At 43.5% G+C, this 20776-nt stretch overlaps 1 protein-coding gene across 6 annotated transcripts in view; it reads right to left on the reverse strand.

Moving 5' to 3' along the window:
• ZNF827 (zinc finger protein 827) overlaps positions 1-20776 on the reverse strand; it is a 152797-nt gene that overhangs the window by 10188 nt on the left and 121833 nt on the right. For 5 of the 6 annotated variants that reach the window (XR_016440763.1, XM_090036343.1, XM_090036341.1 and 2 more), the window contains exons 9-11: positions 10413-10550; positions 8752-8923; positions 7130-7296 (exon numbers count right to left, since the gene is read on the reverse strand). Coding sequence is in view for 5 of the 6 variants with exons in the window: in XM_090036343.1 (XP_089892469.1) it covers positions 7130-7296; positions 8752-8923; positions 10413-10550 (477 nt within the window). In the remaining variant the exon portion in view is untranslated. The remainder of the gene's footprint in view (positions 1-7129; positions 7297-8751; positions 8924-10412; positions 10551-20776) is intronic. The other variant, XM_090036342.1, reaches the window with a different exon arrangement.

Raw genomic sequence — 20776 nt, forward strand, 5'->3', positions numbered from 1 at the left:
GCACGTAGTAGGGGGGACAGGCAGTAGAAGGGGTCAAATAGCTTGACCCCTGCCCATTGCCCCTCAACACCTTGCTGCTGTTGCCTGCCTCCCACAACCTGCCCCCCCTTCTGCCTGCGCCCTTGTGCCTGTCCTCAGCTGCCTCTTACCACCACCCCTCTAGCCCTGAGCCCTCTTCTCCCCAGCAGCCACTGTCCTCCTACTCCTTATCCTGGCTCCAGTCTTGCTCCAGCCTGGGGCATGGAGTATGTGATTGCTCCAGCTACAGCCTGTCCCAATAGCAGCTGTGGCAGTGGCAGCTCTGGCCAGGTCCTGGAGCTGGAACTGCCATACTGTTGTCACTGCCAAACCAGGCTTGGGCTTGAGTAAGAGCATGCTTCAAGCCCTGAGCTGGAGCAAGGCCAGAGCCTATGAGACCCAGAGCAAGGGTAAGTGCCGGGAGGTGGTGTGGGAGGGAGGGAGGGAGCGGCAGCAATGAGCTGTATGTAAAACAGAATCTCACTTAAACTTAAATCTTGTGCACGTGATTGATAATGGTTAACTAAAGTCTAAGCAAAGTTAGTATTAGGCCAAGTTAAAATGGAAGCAGTGTGCCAAGAGAGTTTACTGAAGACAGAAAACTGTCAATACAGAGAACCAAAATATCCTATAAGTAGGAGCAAATGACCCCAAGAACTTAAGTAATAAAAATGGAATGAAATGTAACAGTAAGCTTTAGTTTAAAGCTCCCCACCACCATTTTTCAGTGCAGGGACACTGATACACAGGATGCTCTGGGTGCTTTACTTAGCATGGCTTTCAGAGCTGCACTAATTAAGCACCCCCCACCTGCCAGAGCATGTTTATAAATGCCCCAAAAGTCTTGCACACTGGGGATTTATCATTTGGTACTGATAGAGGAAAAACCTGAGTGCACAAGTTGAACAAGGGCAGTTATGAGCCACCAGTGTGATGACAAATATGCAAAGTAGTATCAAGCAGATACTTCCAGTAGAGACACCAAAAGTCATAGTGCCATGGTACAAGACACTTGTGAGACTATATCTGGAATAAATTGTATAATTTTGGTCACTCAGCTTCATGAAAGATTCATTCAAACTGGAACAGGTGCAGAGAAGGGCTTTTAAGACATGGGTAGGCAACTCCCAGCATGGGTGCCAGAGCATGGCACATGAAGGCATTTTCATAGATTTCATAGACATTTGGGCTGGAAGGGACCCCGGAGGATCATCGAGTCCAGCCCCCTGCCCCAGAGGCAGGAAGTCAACAGGGATCATAGGATCCCAGCAAGATAAGCATCCAAATATGTTTTGAAGGCGTTCAAAGTAAGTGCTTGAACTGCCTCAAATGGCTGTCTGTTCCAAACCTTGGGGGCTCAGACAGTGAAGAAGTTCTTTCTTATGTCCAGCCTGAACCGATCGCAGTGGAGTTTGTGACCATTCGATCTTGTCATCCGTTGGGGGGGCTCTGGTGAACAGTTGTTCCCCCAGATCCTGATGAACACCCCGATAAACTTATAAGTGGCTATCAGATCACCCCTGAGCCTGCGCTTTTGCAGGCTGAATAGCCCCATTGCTCTCAGCCTCTTGTCATCAGGTCTGTTTTCCTGACCTCTGATCATGCACATGGCTCTTCTCTGCACCCCCTCAAGCTTCTCCACATCCTTTTTTGTATTGCGGAGCCCAAAACTGGATGTAGTACTCCAGCTGTGACCTCACCAAGGCTGAGTACAGCAGGAAAATGATGTTCCGGGATCTGCTTGAGAAGTATCTATGGATGCAAGCCAGTGTTTTGCTTGCTTTACTAGCCACAGCATCACACTGAAGGCTCATGTTCATCTTGTGGTCAACCATGACCCCCAAGTCCCTTTCATCTGTAGAGCTAAACAGCGTAGTAGCACTACCGAGCCTATAAGCATGGTGCAAGTTTTTCCTCCCAAGGTGGAGAACCTTGCATTTTTCGGTGTTGAACATCATCAGGTTCTTGTCTGCCCATTTCGTGAGTCTGTCCAGATCTGCCTGGGTCACCTGCCTGTCCTTAGGTATGGATGCTTTACCCCAGAGTTTGGTGTCGTCAGTGAACTTGGCCAGTCCGCTTTTGACACCAATGTCCACATCACTGATGTAGATGTTAAACAGTATAGGCCCTAGGATAAAGCCTTGTGGGACCCCACTGGTCACAGCATACCAAGACAATTGACTCCCGTCAACCACCACCCTCTGGGTCCTACTGCGGAGCCAGTTCCCCAGGTGGCGAATCGTGGTGACGTCAAGGCCGCAGTTAGCCAGTTTAGCCAAGAGGTGATCGTGGGATACCGGATCGAAGGCTTTTTTAAAGTTCAGGTATATGATGTTGATCTCTTCCCCCTTGTCCAGGTGATAAGTCACCTGGTCATAAAAGAAAATGAGATTTTGCTTGGCACACACGCCTTGGGGAAGATGGCAGGGAAGGGACCAGGGCTGTGCTGTCACAACAAGGATCGGGCCCCTTGTAGCTCAGCTGCTGTCCATCCTGGCACGCCAACATCTTACAAGTTGAGGTTGAGGGTGTTTTTGGTACTGTGCTCAAAAATGTTGCTGACCCCTGTTTTAAGATATCAGGTGAATGAAGAACCTGAGTAGAAAAAACTAAGAGATCATGGCTTGTTTGGCTTAGTAGAATGGAAGCTGAGAGGAAATCTGATTTCTATAAATACATCAGTGGGGTATATGGCAGGATAAGAGAGCAGCTACTTAACTTAATGGATAATGCTGGCAAAAGAGCAAGCAGTTCTAAACTGGCCATGAATAAATTTATCCTGGGAGTTAAATGGTCTCTAACAGAACTGTGAAGCTCTGGAACAGCTTTCTAATAGGAAGTTTGGGGACAAACAACCTAATAGTTTCAAGACTGAGATTAATAACTGTATACATGGAATTATGAAATGTGACTTCCTTTAACAGTAGGGGACTAGCCAATCCCCTCAAGCCCTATGTTCCCACACTAAACATGGGACGCAAATATATGCTGGATCAACACCTGAATAGCTGAAGCCAGCAAGATGAATGAAGAATGCTTTTTCACAACAGAGGCAATGAAAGACAATAAGCTACCAAGGAATATTTGTAAGCAGCATATTATTTTTAAAGTCAAAGAACCTGCCACAATATGTAATGGTTCAGTCTTGTTCAGCATTGTCCTCTGCCTTTTTAGCCACGTAAGTATCTCTTAAACATATGTCTAATATGAACTGTTTGACTATTACCTTCTTTCCTGTTAGGAATTAAATGGTGATATCATTACTCAGGAACAGTGTTCAGAATAATGGACAGCTGTGTAAAATTAAGGCCTTCTGAACATCTGTACCATGAGCATCACTTACTGAACCCAAATGAGAAAGTTCAAAGCAGAGTGACTCATTAAAGAAATATCTTTTTTTTTTCACCTAGTACAAAGACCTGCAGAGCTCAAATATGTCAGCGTCTGACTCTTGGATACTCACTTATTAAAGATAATTTACACATGAGATCTGATATTATTCTTTAAAACTGAATGTGTGCTAAAGGGGCTGCAGTTCCCACTGAAACACTGCCAGAACTAAGGTCTGATAGAGTTTAAGACTGCTCTCTAGCAGGACAGACTAAGATTTGGGATGACATGCTGCAAGGAGGGACCGTAAAATATATAACTGAAAATAAGCACTTGTAAATAGAAGTGGACAATTTTTTTTTTCAGAAAAGAATACAGGTAGACAACACCAAAACATTTAAGGAATTCTTGCCAGATTTAGCCATTTTGTTGTTCTGAGAACACCTGAAATTCTTTTAAAAGAGTCCATTCATTTCACTTCTACATTTTCTAATTTGAAGTGACTTTTCTTTGAATTTATTAACAAATAAAAAACATAAATGTTCAGAATCACTGGAAAATAAAACGCCAAACCACATTTCATTTGGGATCAAAATAAACATTTTGTCAGACCCTCCATGGGAAAATAAAAAAATCAGTTATTTTTAGAACTCTACCTGGAACCTTTTCTAAATATGTTGAGAAGAGTTTCTGAATTTGCATTTCTGAAGGTCCACACTGGGTTGCAGAACACCAAAGCAAATTCATTTTATTAGCCTCAAATTTTAAAACAGGAGCCAGTGGTCCCTGTATAAAAATTCACATACAATTTCATGCCTGCATATTGTTGTGCTGCATATAAACACACCCAATAAATTCCCAAACAAACTGCTATTTAGACCGTATCTATCTACTTGTGTTTACAAGCATCAGATCTGTCCCCTGGTTTTGGATCTTAAGTTGTTATAAGGTGGGCCCAAATTCTGCAGTTACAATACAAACCATGGCTAGGGAGAATGACAGAGAGCTAGCAGAAGTGAGAAAGATAGAAAACTTGGGTCTGTGGCTTAATGATCTACCTACCAGATTAAGTCGATCTTAGTCTGGCGGGGGCGAAGCGTGCGCATGCTGAGTCCTCACCCCAGACTTAAAATCAACCGTCAGAGGCTCCACAATCAGAAGTGGCAGGATGCACGTGTGGAAGGACCAGGACACAGTCTGGGAGCAGTGGGACAGCAGTGGGACACACATGGCTGGGGCTGAGCTGTCCCCCTGCCACGGGGACTGGGCCAGGTGAGTGGGGCAATACCACTCCACGCCCTACCACACTATGATGAGGGAGAAGTGGGGCAGGGGACAGGGGCCCCAGCTGGGCCAAGGGAGGGGCAGAGCCCAGGCAGCTTGTCCGGGGCACAGGGGGGCTCCTGCACTGCACACACCCCAGCGGAGGCCCGGGAACCTCCTGATCTGTGCGCGGGGCAGAGGCGGCTGTCACTACATACTGGGCTTTGCACCTCAAGCTCTGTGCGCAGATCGGGGGAACAGATGCCCCCCTCGGCCACTGCCAGGGTGAGTGCAGGAGTCCCCCTGTGCACCTGGACGAGCCACCTGGGCTCTGACCCTCCCCTGGCTTGGCCTAGGCCCTCCCCAGGCTTCCAGCAGCTGCAGCAGGGGTGGGGAGGGGTGCGTGCACAGCAGTGAGGGGGACAGTGGAGCAGGAGCCAGCACTGCACAGTCAGGGTGGACGCAGGACAGAGCCATGAGCAGCTTGTCTGGGGGGCATAGGTGGGGGGGGCCTGGGAGGGGTGGACACAGGGATGCAGGCCCCTGGATCTGCATGCAGGACAGGACGGGTCAGGATAGGGCCAGGGTGGCACCAGGCTCTTCCCGATGTGGCTCTTCGGCCACGTGGCTCTCTGGTCACACAGTGGCAGCAACGTTGTGAGGGGGTAGGGGGACTACAGCAATTTTTCAGGTGCCTGCAGCCCTACTCCATGGCTCTGTTCGTAGCACCAGTGCTGCTGCCCAGCCCAAGAGCCATGCGGCTGAGGAGCATGCCCCCCAGCCCGCCTCACCCTGCAAGCAGATCTGGGGGCATGCGTGCCCCATGTCCTCCCAAGCTGCATGCCCCCCACTCCCCTCACCCCCCAGATGAGCCACTGGCAGCTCCATCCTGCGCCTGCCCTGGGTGTGCAGGGCCTACCTGTGCTCCACTCCCTTGTTCACTGTGGGGGGGGAGGGCAGATAGAGGCCCCAGGGGTGAGGGAGAAAGTGGGCACAGGCAGAGCAGGCGCTGTGGGGAGTGGGGCACATGCCACACTTGTGCCATCACCTGGCCTGGCCAGGCCCACTCCCCCCAGCCCCTGCTCCTGCCTGTGCTCCACTCCCTCCCTCACCACTGGGGCCTCTATCTGCCCCCCGCCAGCTCTTTCCCCTCCCTCTGCCCCTTCCCCCACAGACTTACTTGCTGAGGGGGTATGCCCCCAAATAATTTTTTCTCCCTCAACCTTGATCTGCCTGTTCTCACCACTTCCCTCCCCACAGACTGACCTGCAGGGGAGGAGGGTAGATCTCAGGTTGCTTTTTAATTCTAAAAGTGATCTCCTACCCAAACCAATAACGGGACTCAGATCTAGGTTCAGTTTTGAGCTCAGCAACAGATTTTTAATGAGGTGACTGAGTCTCCACTTGCATCAGAACCCCATCTGTAAAATGGGGATAATTATGGTCATTTTGAGAATAAATTCATTAGTGCTGGCTGGTGACTTGTTCTGCAGCTATGTGCAGTTTCTTACAGTACTGGTGCAACTCCCTATCACAGAACCCCAGGGAGGGCCATGGGAGGAGGGATGGGTTGCCTGCCCATGCTCACAGTACAGCATGGACTTTCAGTGGCTTCATATTTCAGTACTTACACTTAGTGCTTCTTTTTGCAACTTGAGTACAACCCCCCTAACTTTATTCCTGGTAGAACTGCAGGCAACAAATCAATGAAAGATTGAGCTAGATTCAATTCTACCTCATACATTACTGAAAAAAATGTCAGTTTCTAATAGTAAAATCCTTATTACTAGTGATATTGCAAGAGAAATTAATTAAAAGCATTCCCATTTTCTTCTTCTTAAATTATGCCAGGCTTCATTAGTTGGAATAAATATATGTGGCTCATTCAAAAATTGTCATTACTAAGAGGTAATGCAGGAATTCTTATCTTCTGCTATTAAATGAACAGAACTGGTGAAAACACAGAAGTTAAACAGAATCATGACTTCCTCAACTATTTAATATGGAGTTGGGACCAAAAGGCAGCAACAGCAGCATTAGTTTAGTTGCTAAGAGCCCTAACTAAACAGCAACGGTCTACAGACCATGAAGGAAGGGATAAAACTTCAAATATTGGCACAATTCAGTGAAATGTAATATCCGATTCCAAAATACTGCCATTCTGTGATCAGCTGCCTGCACTTAATACCAACAAGTCACCTTATAGTCACTGGAGTCAATTTAGAATTTTAATGAAAGAGTAACTAATAAATAAATAGTAAGCAAAAGAATAAGATTGGCAATACTGACAACTGTAACTTCCTAGAAACTTTAAGATACTGTCCTTCATTTATTCCCCAGTCTGGGAAACGGATCTCTATACCATCAAATTTGTGTAGGTCTGGAGGGGGAACTCACTCACTCCAGCTTTATAGGATTGGGGGCACTTCAGTGGAGAAAAATAGTGCTCAGGATGAGGTGGTAAAGGGCTTCACTCAAAAGGAAAGAAGAGATCATAGGAACAGGGACAGATCCTCACCTGGGTGCTTGCTGCTGATATGAGCCTTCATATCTGCCTCTTCCATGGTGACAAAATCACATGCTGTACAGCAAATAGAGAACATCCACTGCTCTTTATCCACATGAAGGGACATGTGACTGACAAACTGGACATTCATCTCTGTCTCAAAGCCACACACATGACAGCTGCAGGGAGAAGGGAATTAGAAACATCAAAAAAAAACAAAAACAAATTTAAGTGCATTCTGTTCATTTTCATATGAAAACTTGATTCCTAAATTGCCCCTCTTCCTTAAGGTTGAATTTTCATTGGAAAATTCTTTGCTATGCTGAACACTCTGAACTGATGGCCATGCCAACCTGATTAAGACCAGACACAATGCAACAATCCCAAACATGCTATAATGATGCTAAATAATCATAAAGTTAATTAAAAACTACAGATTCCAGATGCTGCTTATCACCTAGCTGATTCCTTTGGGCAATAAGATGCGCTGCAGATTTGCCAAGATGTTTAGTAGGACTGATACACTGACAAGCTGAGTGCTTGCTGCCCACTCCAGGAGCCAGTCAAGCTCTGGAACGATTCCCATGTCAGACTGGGATCTTGTGCAGAACTGCCTGGCACTCCAAATGTAAACACGTAAAAATGGATTTGAGGATTCCTCATGCTTGACTGGACGAAAGTAGCCATCAGCAATGCAAGTATTTAGCACTTCTACAAAATTCCACAGCTAGCATATAAATAAGACGATGTTCAGAAGGAACAGATGGAAGCCCTTTCATTTAAAATGTCTTCTCCGTGTCTTCCTCTTATTTTTCCATTAGTCCATTAACATTTAAAACAAGTCAAAACATTTTAGAAAGCATGTGCTCTAGAGAACAAATCTTGCATTCATAAATGAGCTAGATAATCTAATGGGTCTTGTTCATTTCTTATTTCTATGATTTTGTAATTAGATCTGTCCTAAGCATTTAGACTAAAATAAGATGCCCATGAAATAAGGTGCATATGACAAGCTCTCGGAGTATATGACAAAGCTTGTGTTAGTGAATATCTCTGAAAAGTGCAATTTTAGCTGTACAATTCATTTTTCATCACAGGCTTTTCTAACGATCATCTCTTTTCCTTCACAATTGGGGTCCTCCTTATAACATGAAAGTAGCTGAATTAAAATGTACCTATCTAAAACAATCAAAATAGACAAAAACAGAAGGTAAAAGTTAGATTTTTAATAGTTATAATTTAATTCCAAAAATTTTGTTTGATTTTCTTGACCTAACCAAATTAAGTAGAAGCACTGAACTATTAAACTTACTGTGGCTATGTGAGTGATAGCATATTTACATACATACAGCAGAACATATTAAATATATCTGTTCTTATGGTGAAGAATTCTAAGACTTTTAAAGGCTCATCTGCCTCAAAGTACATGATCCTTTGCAATCACTGGCAAGATCAAGAAACCTGATGCAGCCATCTGGGTTTTGCTGCTGACCCTAAGTCCAACATAAGCTGAGTATATTCAGTTAAATTCTACCTTGGAACAAAAAGGAGAACCCTTGTCTTTAGTAAGCAGACAGGCAGATAAAACATGTGGATTCTGGTCTCTGGTGAACAGCCCTGTGCTGGTTCCTCACCTGTAATAATAAGGGTGCTTCTTTCCATCACTGCCTTCAGAAGTGACAGCGCTGACAATGTCCTCAGTGTCTGTACTCACCAGCTTCACAGAATGGACGGTCAGATGCTGGTTCAGATTAGCACGGCACTTGGCAGCATAGGGGCACAAATGGCATTTGTATTTTCTCTCTTCTGGGGGAAAAAAAACCCCATCAGACAACCTTAAATGTATGTTTAAGCATTAAGTGACATAGTTTGGAAATATCAAATAATCACCGACATACTTATTTGCATTCAAAGTTTTACAGCATTCAGAATAAACTCAAATGATTTTCCCTGGATATTAAAAAACTCTAGAAAGCCATCGCAATTCTCAGTATTTATATATAGATAACTCATTTTCAGCTGATTTAAGGGAGTTTTTTATTTTAACCCTTGGTATATAGTTTACAAATGAACAACATAAAAGTACATCATATTGTCTAGAACAGTGGTTCTCACCGTTTTTATACCAGGACCCATTTATAACAATCGATGGCCAGGTCTGACCTACAGCCCCAAGGACCAAGCTGGTGCTCCTCACTAGAAACCCACAGCCCCCTGTCCTGTCCCCACACCAGCCCTGCCAGAGGGGGCCTCCAGCAGCCCCCATCCCACATGGGCTGAAGCGCGGTGGCTGTGGCGGCTCTGGCTCATACAGGCAACAGTGGAATGAGTCTGGCCTCAGCGCGGGCTGGAGGGAGGAGGAGGGGAGGCCAGTGGCACCCCCTGCCTTGGGCTGGGGCTGCTGCGCTGTGCCAGGCAGCCGGGTTATGGCCCCTCTCACCCCCAAGCAGCATCTCCTGGCTGCCCTGCCCCTGCGAGTACAGGCACCGGCTCCAGTGCTGCCAGCCCAGCCACGCAGCTCCCTACTGTCCCCTGAAGAACCCCCCGCCCCCTTTGCCTGCTGGAGGGGCAGGCACCTACCCCCACTATGCATCCCTGCCCTGCTCCAGCCTCAGCACCCAGCCACCTTCCTCCGGTGCTGACAGGCACCCACCCCACTACACACCCATCCCCTCCACACACCCCTGACCCACACACAGGTCCCCCCCAGACAATCCCCAAGGTCTGGACCTCCAACTCCCACTCCCCATGGACTTACCTGCATTCAGCTGCTGGGGCTGCTCCCATGACCCTGCCTGGCAGCATGCCAGCCACGTGCAGCTGCATGCACAGATGCATATGTACCCACTGCCTCCAATCACCCCATTCAGCTCCTTGCAGGCTGGAAGGCTATCAGCCTGCAACAGGAAGCCCATGCTTTCCCACATTTTTCTGGGACCCTTGCTTCATATGCTCACGACCCTTTCAAATATTTTTGCAACCTACTTCTCTTCAGAGCCCTGTTTCCAAGATGATTTAAGTGGTGGCTACCAGAAAAGGTATCTATTGCCAAAAACGGATACTGGGACAGATTCCAGTCTGTCCATTTTTTAAAGATGAATTTTAGGTGGACTGTAATAAATTAAAATATTAATTAGCTTCTAATTAGCTCCTCCACTTTTGGGGAAAGAAGTAGAGAATGGTTCTTGCCACAGTACCCACTTTCTCATCAGAGATACCTTTCATGCTTAACTTGCAAAGAAATGAGGAAAGTTGCCCAACACTGTAAGAGGAAAGGCCAGGGAGTCTGATTTACCTGTGTGCAGTGAAAGATGTCGGGACAATGTTTGCTGGCGGCCAAACACTTTTCCACACACGTCACAGGGAAAGAGTTGGTCATTAAATTTCCAGGAGGGCAATCCATTTCCTGCCTCCAGCCCTATCTTTTCTGTTTCTATGCCAAAACATGCATAAATACAAAGTCTTAATTTAGCCATTTAAAAGGATTTCATTCTACAGATTACTGCATATAAGTGCAACACCTTTGGCCCCAGATTGCACAGACTCCACATCAAACAAGGCTTTCTTTAAGAAACAGGTTCAGTCTTCAGTCTAAATGGCAAGTATGCCTCTCTTGCATGGTTAAAGCTTCACATACGACATACTATGAAAGGCTTGCAGAAAACTGGAACAGTTTTAGGCACCATATCAAAACTTGAAAAAACAAGGTTATTTATGACTCTGTGCGAGACTAGTTTACACTGGTAGCAAGCAATAGTTTGACAAAATCTTTCAGCAAGTATAAAAAGAAGCAAACAAATATCAATAAAAGGTGTTCCTCCCTACCCCACCCCGCCACCGAATCACGTTAAATAAACCAGGTGGTATGCACACTATTCCAAAGTAACTGGCCTCTACCATCATGTGTTACTCTACTTAGCTACTGTATGTGGAATTCCACATGCACCAGGTATGTAATTTGACCATGCCAGTGGTTTGCCTGCTGCACCTATGCCTTTGTGTGCATCTGGCATTTTCAGAGTGTCACAGACCATTTTAGAGTTTATATAAAGTTGAAGAGTTAAAACCGTATACTGTAGACAGAGAAGTTCAGGCAAGTAAAAGCAGGGAAATTTACTGACCTGTAATCTACTTCTCTGAAGAATTAATTAGCCTTCTCACTTCACCCACCTTGGTGTTTGAGGGAAACCTTTCTGAGGTGGTAGTTTTACACTAATTTTTACTACTCACTTACAGAAGCAAGTTTTTTCAATAATTTGCATCTGCAATAGCTTCTTTTAGTGAGGGACGTTTGTCACCTGATCAATCAGAAATTGCAGGTTGCAAAGGCACAGGTTAAACTAAAAGGTTGCAGTATCTCCATCAGGGGATGGGAGATGGAACAAGCTCTATTCTGCACCCATTCCCCTCAAGGATCAAAACTGCAATGGCTTGAGGAGCTCTATACTTTCTTGCACTAAGAAGCTAAGAACTAGGAAAGAGTCCTCTTTAGGGACAAAGGTGACCTTAAATGTTTTAAGAATAGATTTTTCCATTACAGAAAGGCTGTTCCAGATGGCAGAAGATGCAGAAGTAAAAGCTTTCATATTAACAGTTTGTGTGGAGGTGTAAAGAAAATGGAAGTATTAAATGACAGGTAATGTGGATAGGAGTAGAAAATCATGATTTTTACAAGACAGGCCATACCAAGGGTATGGAGGAAAATTCTGAATTGGATCTAGGAATGAAGGGAGAACCAGTAGAGCTTGAGGATGGTAGTGATGTTACTTTATTTGTCAGAAGCCAAGTATCAGCATAAGCCAGGGGACATAGCTTTATACATTACACTTGAATATAACAGACTGTTATACTTAGAGATCAAAGGGTGAAAATACATTCAGGAATATTCCAGACCAGGGGCCAGCAAGCCACAGTTTACGACCCAGCTGTGGCTGAGGGCCAAAAGTCATCTCTCCCTCAGCAGCCAGCTGACAACTGTCTGCACGCACTTTGCTCTGCCGCATCTGTGTTTTCCTCACTACAGATTCCTGACCCCTCTGCAGCCAGGGAAGTATGGACACAGCAGACCAGCTGGCACCTGTGGAGGGGATGAGCAGCATGGCACAGCTCTGTGCCATGACCCCCCATTCTAGATCAGACCTCTGTGGGCTAGATTGGACCTCTTTGTGGGCCAGATCCAGCCTACAGGCTGTAGGTAGCTGACCCCTGCTCTAGGTACAGTAGCAGATGGAGCAGTCCCTCTTTTAGTTAAGGATCTTCAACTTCCACCTGAGATCCCTTTAACATAAGGGTGCAAGATTCAGAGCAATTTATTCTTCTTTTCCCCATGGTGTCTGGGACAACAAGGGGAACAGGTGAATAAATAACAAGTCAAATACTGCAGAGCTGAGCATATGCGTATTGAGTGAAACAGGAGAACTGGTTGGGATTTCCTGATAAACAGGAGGAGAGGACGTTTTATGACATAATTCAACCTGGAACACCCAAAAGGCCAAGACAACACATTTCCCCACAGAGCTCAAGTTACTGCTACAAACCTCTGTCTGCCAACATAACTTGATCTGAACACTACTAGTTTCTAAAACATGAGCAATAAATGTTATACAAGTACTGGTGATGCCTCTATAACCCAGGGTCCCCTAGAGTTGCAAGTTGAGCAATCCGGTCTACAGTCCTGCTTCCATTGATAGATCAGAATTGGGTAGGCAGCTTTTTAGCTGAATAGATATTTGTCAGGTATCGTGTTCAGTTTAAGCAGTAATAAAAATAGTGCCTAATTTGGTGGGAGGGAGGAATCCATGCAACTAGCTCAGCATGTGTTCTTGAGAGTCAACTCCAGAACTTCCAAAGCTACTTGTCCATTTCTGTTTGGTTTTTTTTAAACGATGCTAGGATGATACAGGATGTGTTTGTAGAACACCTAGCACAAAGGAGCTTTGACATAAATGTTTGGATGCTACTGTATTATCTTCCTCGTACATTATTCTTCAGCATTTCTAGTGAGACGACTTGTGCTTCTGCAAAATTAGGCATTCTGTAAGCTTTAACAAGAAAAGGAAAATGTGCACCATGTGTTACACTTAACTTCCAAGAACATCAATGCAGAATGACTCTTTGATTATTATTCTTGAGTTCAAAACAGTGGAAATTCTGACTTTACACCACTGCTATGGGTATTTTAGGAGATCTTTCTGAGTACATAATCAAAACAGTGCTTCAAAAGAGGAATATGGTAATAATTATAAGAAAAGGTCATGAGGTTGCAGCTTCCTTCAATATGGCCACAACAAAAATGAGTTAATTAGGGTACATACCAAATGAGCAGACTCAATTAAAAGTAAATAAATCTCTTCACAAATCCTTTTACTATTAGTCACTATACATTTTCTATGTTGCCTATGTATGGACTTACATCTAGCACAGTTGTGAGGAATTGATAGACAGTTGGAAAAACAACATTTTTAGATTATTTAGGGCCACTGAAAATGAGGCCCTTGTATAATAACTGTATTTTTTCACTGATACAGAATAGGATAGTTTTGGTGCTATAGGTACTCGGATTTATTTTAAAGCTCTATGACAAGAATGAAACCTACAGTGTTTTTTATCCAGTAGCTTCCAAATGGCTTTCCTGGCTCAGAAGCTGCAAAGTATTTTGTTTAAGGCACTTCCTACTTTGGCTTATCATGACCAAAATGAGCATCTGAGGTCCTGATGACCAAAATGAGCATCTGAGGACCATTTCTTGCAAGGACCTCAACTCCCATAGAAATCAATTACATTGAGCAATTTTATGTTGTAAAAAACCCTTGTCTGTCATGCATGGAAACTGAAGCTCTTTGGCCATACAATAGGTGAAGAAAGCTTTGCAAATGCATCCACCAATTTGCTTCCTAAGTGGCAAACTCACCTCTAGGGGTGAGTGGATATTTCAAATCATCGTATCAATTCAAGTGTTGGCTCCTCTGTGGAGGCTGAAAACAAGGTTTCTAATTAGTGGCAATTGTGATAGTGGTTTTGTGATGTGGATACATGTCCGGCAGCTCATATACCACAATAGTATAGTAGACAATAATATTAAAGCCTGGCTTGTATACAGCACTTTCCATTTGGGTATCTCAAAGCACTTCAGAGAGAAAGTCAGTATCATTATTCTTTAGAAATACCACAGACAGCGGAGTCATGCAAGAAGACGGGAAGGACCTGGACCGAAACCAACTAATGCTGTGTAATAATACAGTACTTGATTATAAGAAAGTCCTCCCACTGATATCCATCCTCGGTTATTTAGAGTGCTAGAAGAGGCTCTTCCATTAAATTCTAGACAAAAAGTTTCTACGTAACATGCAACACACTAGTAATGTATAACAGGTAGAGAAAAGGACTTGATCAGGAACTTATAGGAGAAATGCTATAGAGACTGCATAGTTGATCTAACATACATTTTTCCTTTCCCGTTTCTTTGAATCTGTATTGGTTTTGTATGCCAAGAAATCTCTACCTTTCAAAAATATTAAATGGCGTTTGGCATAAGTTTCCTTGTTTAAATCAATATTTAGAAGAAAACAAAGTGAAAGGCAAATTCCAAAGCTTTTATGTAATAAGAAGAGTACAACTTACAAAAAATACTGAATTTCCCAAATCAGCAAGAAACGATTCTGTACGGAAAGTTACAGGTTTAACACAAGCTATGCCCAGTGAAATGCTAAGCCAATAGCTTCTGAAGTGCACCAATAAAAACAGAAACAGAGAAAATCCCAAGACCAAATTAAAATAAATAAATAACCAAAAAAAAATCTTTTTGAGACAAATGCATAAAAGCTTCAAGATCAGAAGTGTAACTTGAAGTTTTGGCCCCCTGACTGGTGTGGAGAAAGAGAAGGGGATGCTATAGTTGGGGCATGCTGCCACCTTAGGACAAGCTCCTGAAATGGGGGCTGTTGTGGCAGCGGCATCCTGGAGGCTGACATTCTGGTGTCCCATGTGAATCGGCATCCAGGGTTGATGCCCCGCTTGCCCACCTCGGGTTATGGTACTGCTCAAAACTGTATTTGCTGCATGTTATGATAAATATAATAAACATTTTTTGGGGAGGTTTAAGAAGGTGAGGTTCAATTTTAATAATATTTGGTGATTTAAGAAACAAAGCAAAGCTTGTTGGCAGCATTCTTGTGCATTCTGCCCCACACAGGTGTCACTTCTCCACCAATCCTAGCCATTTTCAAACCCAGAAGCTGTGTAAGCCTGGTGACCAAGGAAGAGGTGAGACATTGAGAGAAAGGAAAGGCAGGTAGAAGCTGGACAACTGCAGAAATACATCCATCAAATGGGCCAGCTTCTGACAGACAAGGAAACTTAGGAACTTAAAAGAAAGTTGAATGTGCATTTTTTTCAAAAACCTGCATCATTTACATTAATATGAACTATTTATGTATGTTAATGGATTCTTCATGCACAGTGGTGAATTTGGTTTTGCATCCTCAAACTGGTGACATCAGCATACAGCAAAATACATAAAACGTTTTTAACCTGACTTTGGCTTGAGATCTGCTTAGAGAGAATGCTTTGTATGGTTCAAGCTATAAGCAAAGAAAAGAACAAAGTGTGACCTGAATACATAAATAACTGCCCAGATTCACTAAAACAGCACTGTGACCAGTAGTAGTTCACCAAACAGAATGGTGCTGAGAGACTCTAGTTTTAGATTATGACACATGGTAGTCTTGTTTATTTTCCTTTATTTATCATGTTATTTAGCTTTTCATCTCTTTTTACATAATTACTTCACAACGTTTTAGACTGCACTGTATTTAAACTGTAGCACAGCACTGTGAACAGTTGGCAGATAAGAAAACGAGAATGTTTTAGAACAGCAATTTACTGTTGGGAACTGCACATGGCCCATGAAGGTCCGATCCAGACTGGGGCGGCCTAGGGGATCTGAGGCAAGCAGCTGTGCTGTGCCGCCCATCCTCTGTGTAGCGCGCCCCTCCTCAGCCCTCCCTGCTGCTCTTGCGCACTTACCCTTGCCACAAAATGTGTTCCTCTCCATTGCCTTTGGGGAAGGAGATCAGTGGCCAGTATAAGTGCAGGCAGCTTGGCTTTTTGGGGTGTGGTGGGAGAAGGGAGGGGACATTTGCCATTTCTGCTGTGGGCTGTATTGGAAGCAGTGGCCTGGGGTGACGAAAAGTTGCCAAGCCCTACCCTGTAATATAAAACAATGATTCAGCTGAAAAACAATGAAGCAAAAAAGTTGTATGAAAGAGATGAATTAACATTTAGAATTTTAATTGTTTCACTGCCTTGTCATCTGACATCAGATGTGATCCAAAGTTTCTACAACTGGAGGTCCCAGTCTGGGAAAAGCCGTATTCATGGGCAAGTTCTTCAGTGCACATGGAATCTCACTAAAATAGACTGAACGGAGTTTCCTACACAAGAAAACTACCTAAAAAGGGTGATGGTTTAAGTGAAAGATGCTGCTTCAGCCTAAACAGAAGCAGCCAGAATTTACAATCTCCTCTTTCCTTTAAAATGTGTATTGTTTTTATATTTAAACTTGGAGTTGTTCATGTCATGCAAGTGGTCAAGAGGAAGCCAGGTCATTTGTTTTGAAGGTGAGGTAAGGATGAGACAAGTATCCTCTGTGACACAGAGATCAGAGGAGTAGTGCTTACTGAATTTGAGGTTAATTGCCACTTGGTCAATCTGGGTTGATGGCTAAATGAAGTAATGAAGGCCAAGAGTAAGGAATTTATGGGATCAGGCAATAAGTCAGCACAGAAGTTGAGTCACCAAAGATGGAGCTGAGAGACAGAGGCAGAGACTGATGTTGAATTCAGAGAAGGAAATCATTAGGAAAAAAGGTAGACAAGATCCCAGGAAGGGAAAGAAACCATTTAATACCTCTGATGTTCCATACCTTAGGGGACAACTCCAGGCAAAGCATAAGAAGGAAAGAAGCAGCCACCCTTGGAAAAAGCAGTTGAAAAATCAATGTCAGTTAAGGAGACCAGATTTCTGAGTGCAGAGATGGAGACTAGAAACAAGGACAACACAGATGTGACCCTAGAGGTAGCATTTGCCACTGTGCTTCAACTTTGACCTGAAAGAACATGTTGGACCAGGACCAAATACTTCACAGGGAACAATGAAAAGCCAGATATAGCATCCAGTTGCTACCAACCTGAACTGGATCATCATTCTATTAATATTTTGCTATCCTTCAAGTAGCTCATTTTACACAGAAAGAGGACAGAGCATTATACATAGCTCTATATTTGTGTCAACAAGGCTTGTATGGTTTGTTAGAGTACTTCCATTTCTTTGTCTTTTAAAGGGAAAACATTTAACAAATATATATATTTGGTTGACTGAATGTTCCAGCTTTCTGAATAAAACTTTTATTCATCCAGATCTGTGAATCTGTGTGAATAAAAGTTTTATTCAGAAAGTTAGAACATTCGGTCAACCAAAAATATATATTTGTTTGTAAAAAAAATCTCCTCTCCTTTACTCTCCTCTCCTTTCCTCATTGCACTCAACTATGCTGCTTCTTTGTTTCTCTTGGCGAGAAACTGCTCCTTTTGGACAGTGCCTTTCTACTTTCTTTGCCTCTCTACCTTTGAGACATTTACCTTATTTCAGGTAAATTTTCTTGCTTTGAAGCTTTCCATTTGTCCATCCATCACCTGTGCCAAAGCACAGTATTTAAAACCTGGCTTGAGACTTAACTGTGCCATTAAAGTACTACTGTGTTTGCTTCAGAAAAACCTGCACACAACTTACAAGCTGCAGATGAAGATGAAGTTGCATCTTCTTCAAAAACAATCTCTCTCACTCCTATCCCCACTTACAAAAACAATCTCTTCACCGTGGTTCTACCTGCACTGCCAGAATTCATGTTAGTAGTAATTCAATTAAAATAAATGGTGGATTATTTCCAGATATTGAAGTTCCTTTCTAAGGAACTGTGCCTTGCTATTTACTTACAGTATGTGTGGTCCAGGATGAATGCCATTTCATTTGTCATTGCCACACTGAACTATCCAGAATTTTATTTTTACATAGTATCTTTTACTGGGAGCAGAAACATTTGCAGAATTTTGTTTGATATGATTAACTGATGATGAGTAGCTTTGTTTTTACTCATACACACGACATATCCCCAATTTAAAAAGAATCCTATTTCTTTCACTCACTTCTGTTGAAATTCTGTAAGTTTATCTGCTTGGGCTTGTCTCATTAATATTTTTCTTCTACTCGTCTGTTGCTTTAAAAAATATTCAGTTCCATCACCTGGAACACTATTTAAATATACTACACATCAGATATTAATGACTACTAATGGAAATTTTGACATTTCTCTCTTACAGATGTATCACCCAAATATACTAATCTTTGTTCCATTTACTAGAAGGAATGTAATCTTTGTTTTATGTTTACTGAAAAACAGCACACATGGTATAGTCTGTCCCAGGACACAATTTGTGAAAAAAAATAAGACAAAACCAACTAAAGCTACATGAGATTCTCTTAATTATTTTTCATATGGTTTTGAAAATAATTAACATGACTATGGAAATACAATGAATGCCACTGTAATGTTACTGTGATAGTCTAAATTTCTGCTCATATAGATCCTTATTTAATAGAGGGAAAAGTATAATACAAGGTATTCTGTATAACCAAAGTATAATTCTTAAAAAGTTCTATGTACTGTACAGTAATAAGGCTAAAAGTACTGGAATATAGTGCTTATATGCTACGTGTAAGGGAACACTACTATTGTGCATTGACTTATTCCAGTGAACAACAGAATAGCCTACCAGTGCTTCAAAGAGTAATGGAAAACAATAGATAAAGATGTCATTTTCTACAGATGGGTTAAAGAGGAAAGGGAACATTTTAGACTTCAGTGAAAAAGACCTAGGGCCACTTTCAGACTGGTTCTGCAAACACCTAACCAGGGCCTAGGGGTGCAGGTTGTAGCCGTATTGATCTAAGGACACAGGCAGACAAGGTTCTTTGGGTAAATCTGCTATCTTTTATTAAACCAACTCAACTAGTTGGAAAAATTCTTCTTAGCAAGCTTTCGGTTACAAATACCCTTCGTCAGGCTGAGGAAGCGTCTGCAGATGGTGTGTGCTCTTTCTGGATGGAGTGGTAAGCAGCCAGAGGCCAGTACATATACAAGAAAGCAGGGCTTAAGCAGAGTTTGCACCCCTAAGACAGAATCCAATTTCACTAATGGACAACCAAAATGCCCTCATCGTAGGAACAGGATCACTCTCTGGAGGTGCACAGATATCCCTTTTCCTACAACGGAGGCACTTATGTGCCCAGAGTATTTGGGCAACTCAGAATTGGTTGCAAGATGGATTCTACCGTTAGAGCCCCAAAGAGTAATTCAAGTTGGCACACTGCCAGAAGATACAACACACATTAGGAGCCTAAAAAAAAAAAAAAAATTACCTGGCGCCTCCAGTTTGGCCTGGTTCCCTAGGCATCTATAAATGGGCTTCTGAGGATGAGCTGAAGTGATTTACTCAAAGAACTGAAGTGCCTCACTACTGTCTGATTTCTGGTACAATTTATATTGCTGCTGGGAGAACATAACCTAAGTCCCTAGGGCAGTGGTTTTCAAATTTTTTGAGCTAAGCCCCACTCTGAGTAACAAATTGGCTTATCCCCACCCCCCACCCCACCCCAGAGAAGCAGTGCAGCCAGGCACAGGGTGCCCCTCATCCTAGCAGCTGCCATGGCTTGACTCAGCAGGGTGGGTTTTCCCTGCCGTGGCTCCAGGGCCTCTTGCCTTGGCCCCGCTGCAGCTCTGGACTGCGCACCTGCCAACCCAGGTTCCCAGAGGCACAGCAGCCCACTCGCAGAGCCTGCCCAGGGCTCCCTGCCCTTGCATCCCCCTGCAAGGCTACAGTGGCACAAGCTCTTTGAAAACCTCTTGCCTGTGCACCCCTATACTGTGCCCACCCCCAATGTTCCTTTATGCCCCCCAAAGGGGGCATGCCCCACAGTTTGAAAACTGGTGCCTTAGAGAGACACAATGAGCATATCTAATGTGTACTGAATTCAGGTGATGGAAAAAATGCCTAGTGGTTGGAGCACTCAACCAGGAATTGGAAGGTCTGGGTTTTAGGCTACCTCATCCTGAGAAGATTACCAGCATACCTCACACTTCCCAGGTGAGGCCTCTAACCACTAGGCTAGGTTGGGTGGGGGCACCCTACACTTTTCAGGTTGAAGCTGGGCAACTAGGTAGCTAAAAAAATGTAAGGTCCTAGGCCCATAAAGAAAGAGCAAATGAGGCAGCTTCTGTAGCTCCACCATTTTTGCTACTCCAAGATGGATGGAGTACTGGCTTTGGGTCTTGTTCCCATAACTCTTTATGCATTTTACATAGACAGTCACTCGTAAAAAATAATTAAAGGCCGGAGTAATCCTGAGAGCAGATATCAGAATCCAGCTCTATGCCCTTCTGAGGGAGCATAAGAATCATGGGGCTGGCTAAACAAAATCCCCTTTTCTATTTGGTCTCTTTCTTCATTTATAACAGGTCTCTCATTCTCCATTCCATTCTCATTTTCCATTCTAGATAAAATGTATTTTGTAAGCAACATAGGGGTTGCTGACTATTTCTGGACT

Source organism: Crocodylus siamensis, chromosome 2 (genome assembly GCF_052110815.1).
Source record: "Crocodylus siamensis isolate JL-2025a chromosome 2, ASM5211081v1, whole genome shotgun sequence".
NCBI lineage: Eukaryota > Metazoa > Chordata > Crocodylia > Crocodylidae > Crocodylus > Crocodylus siamensis.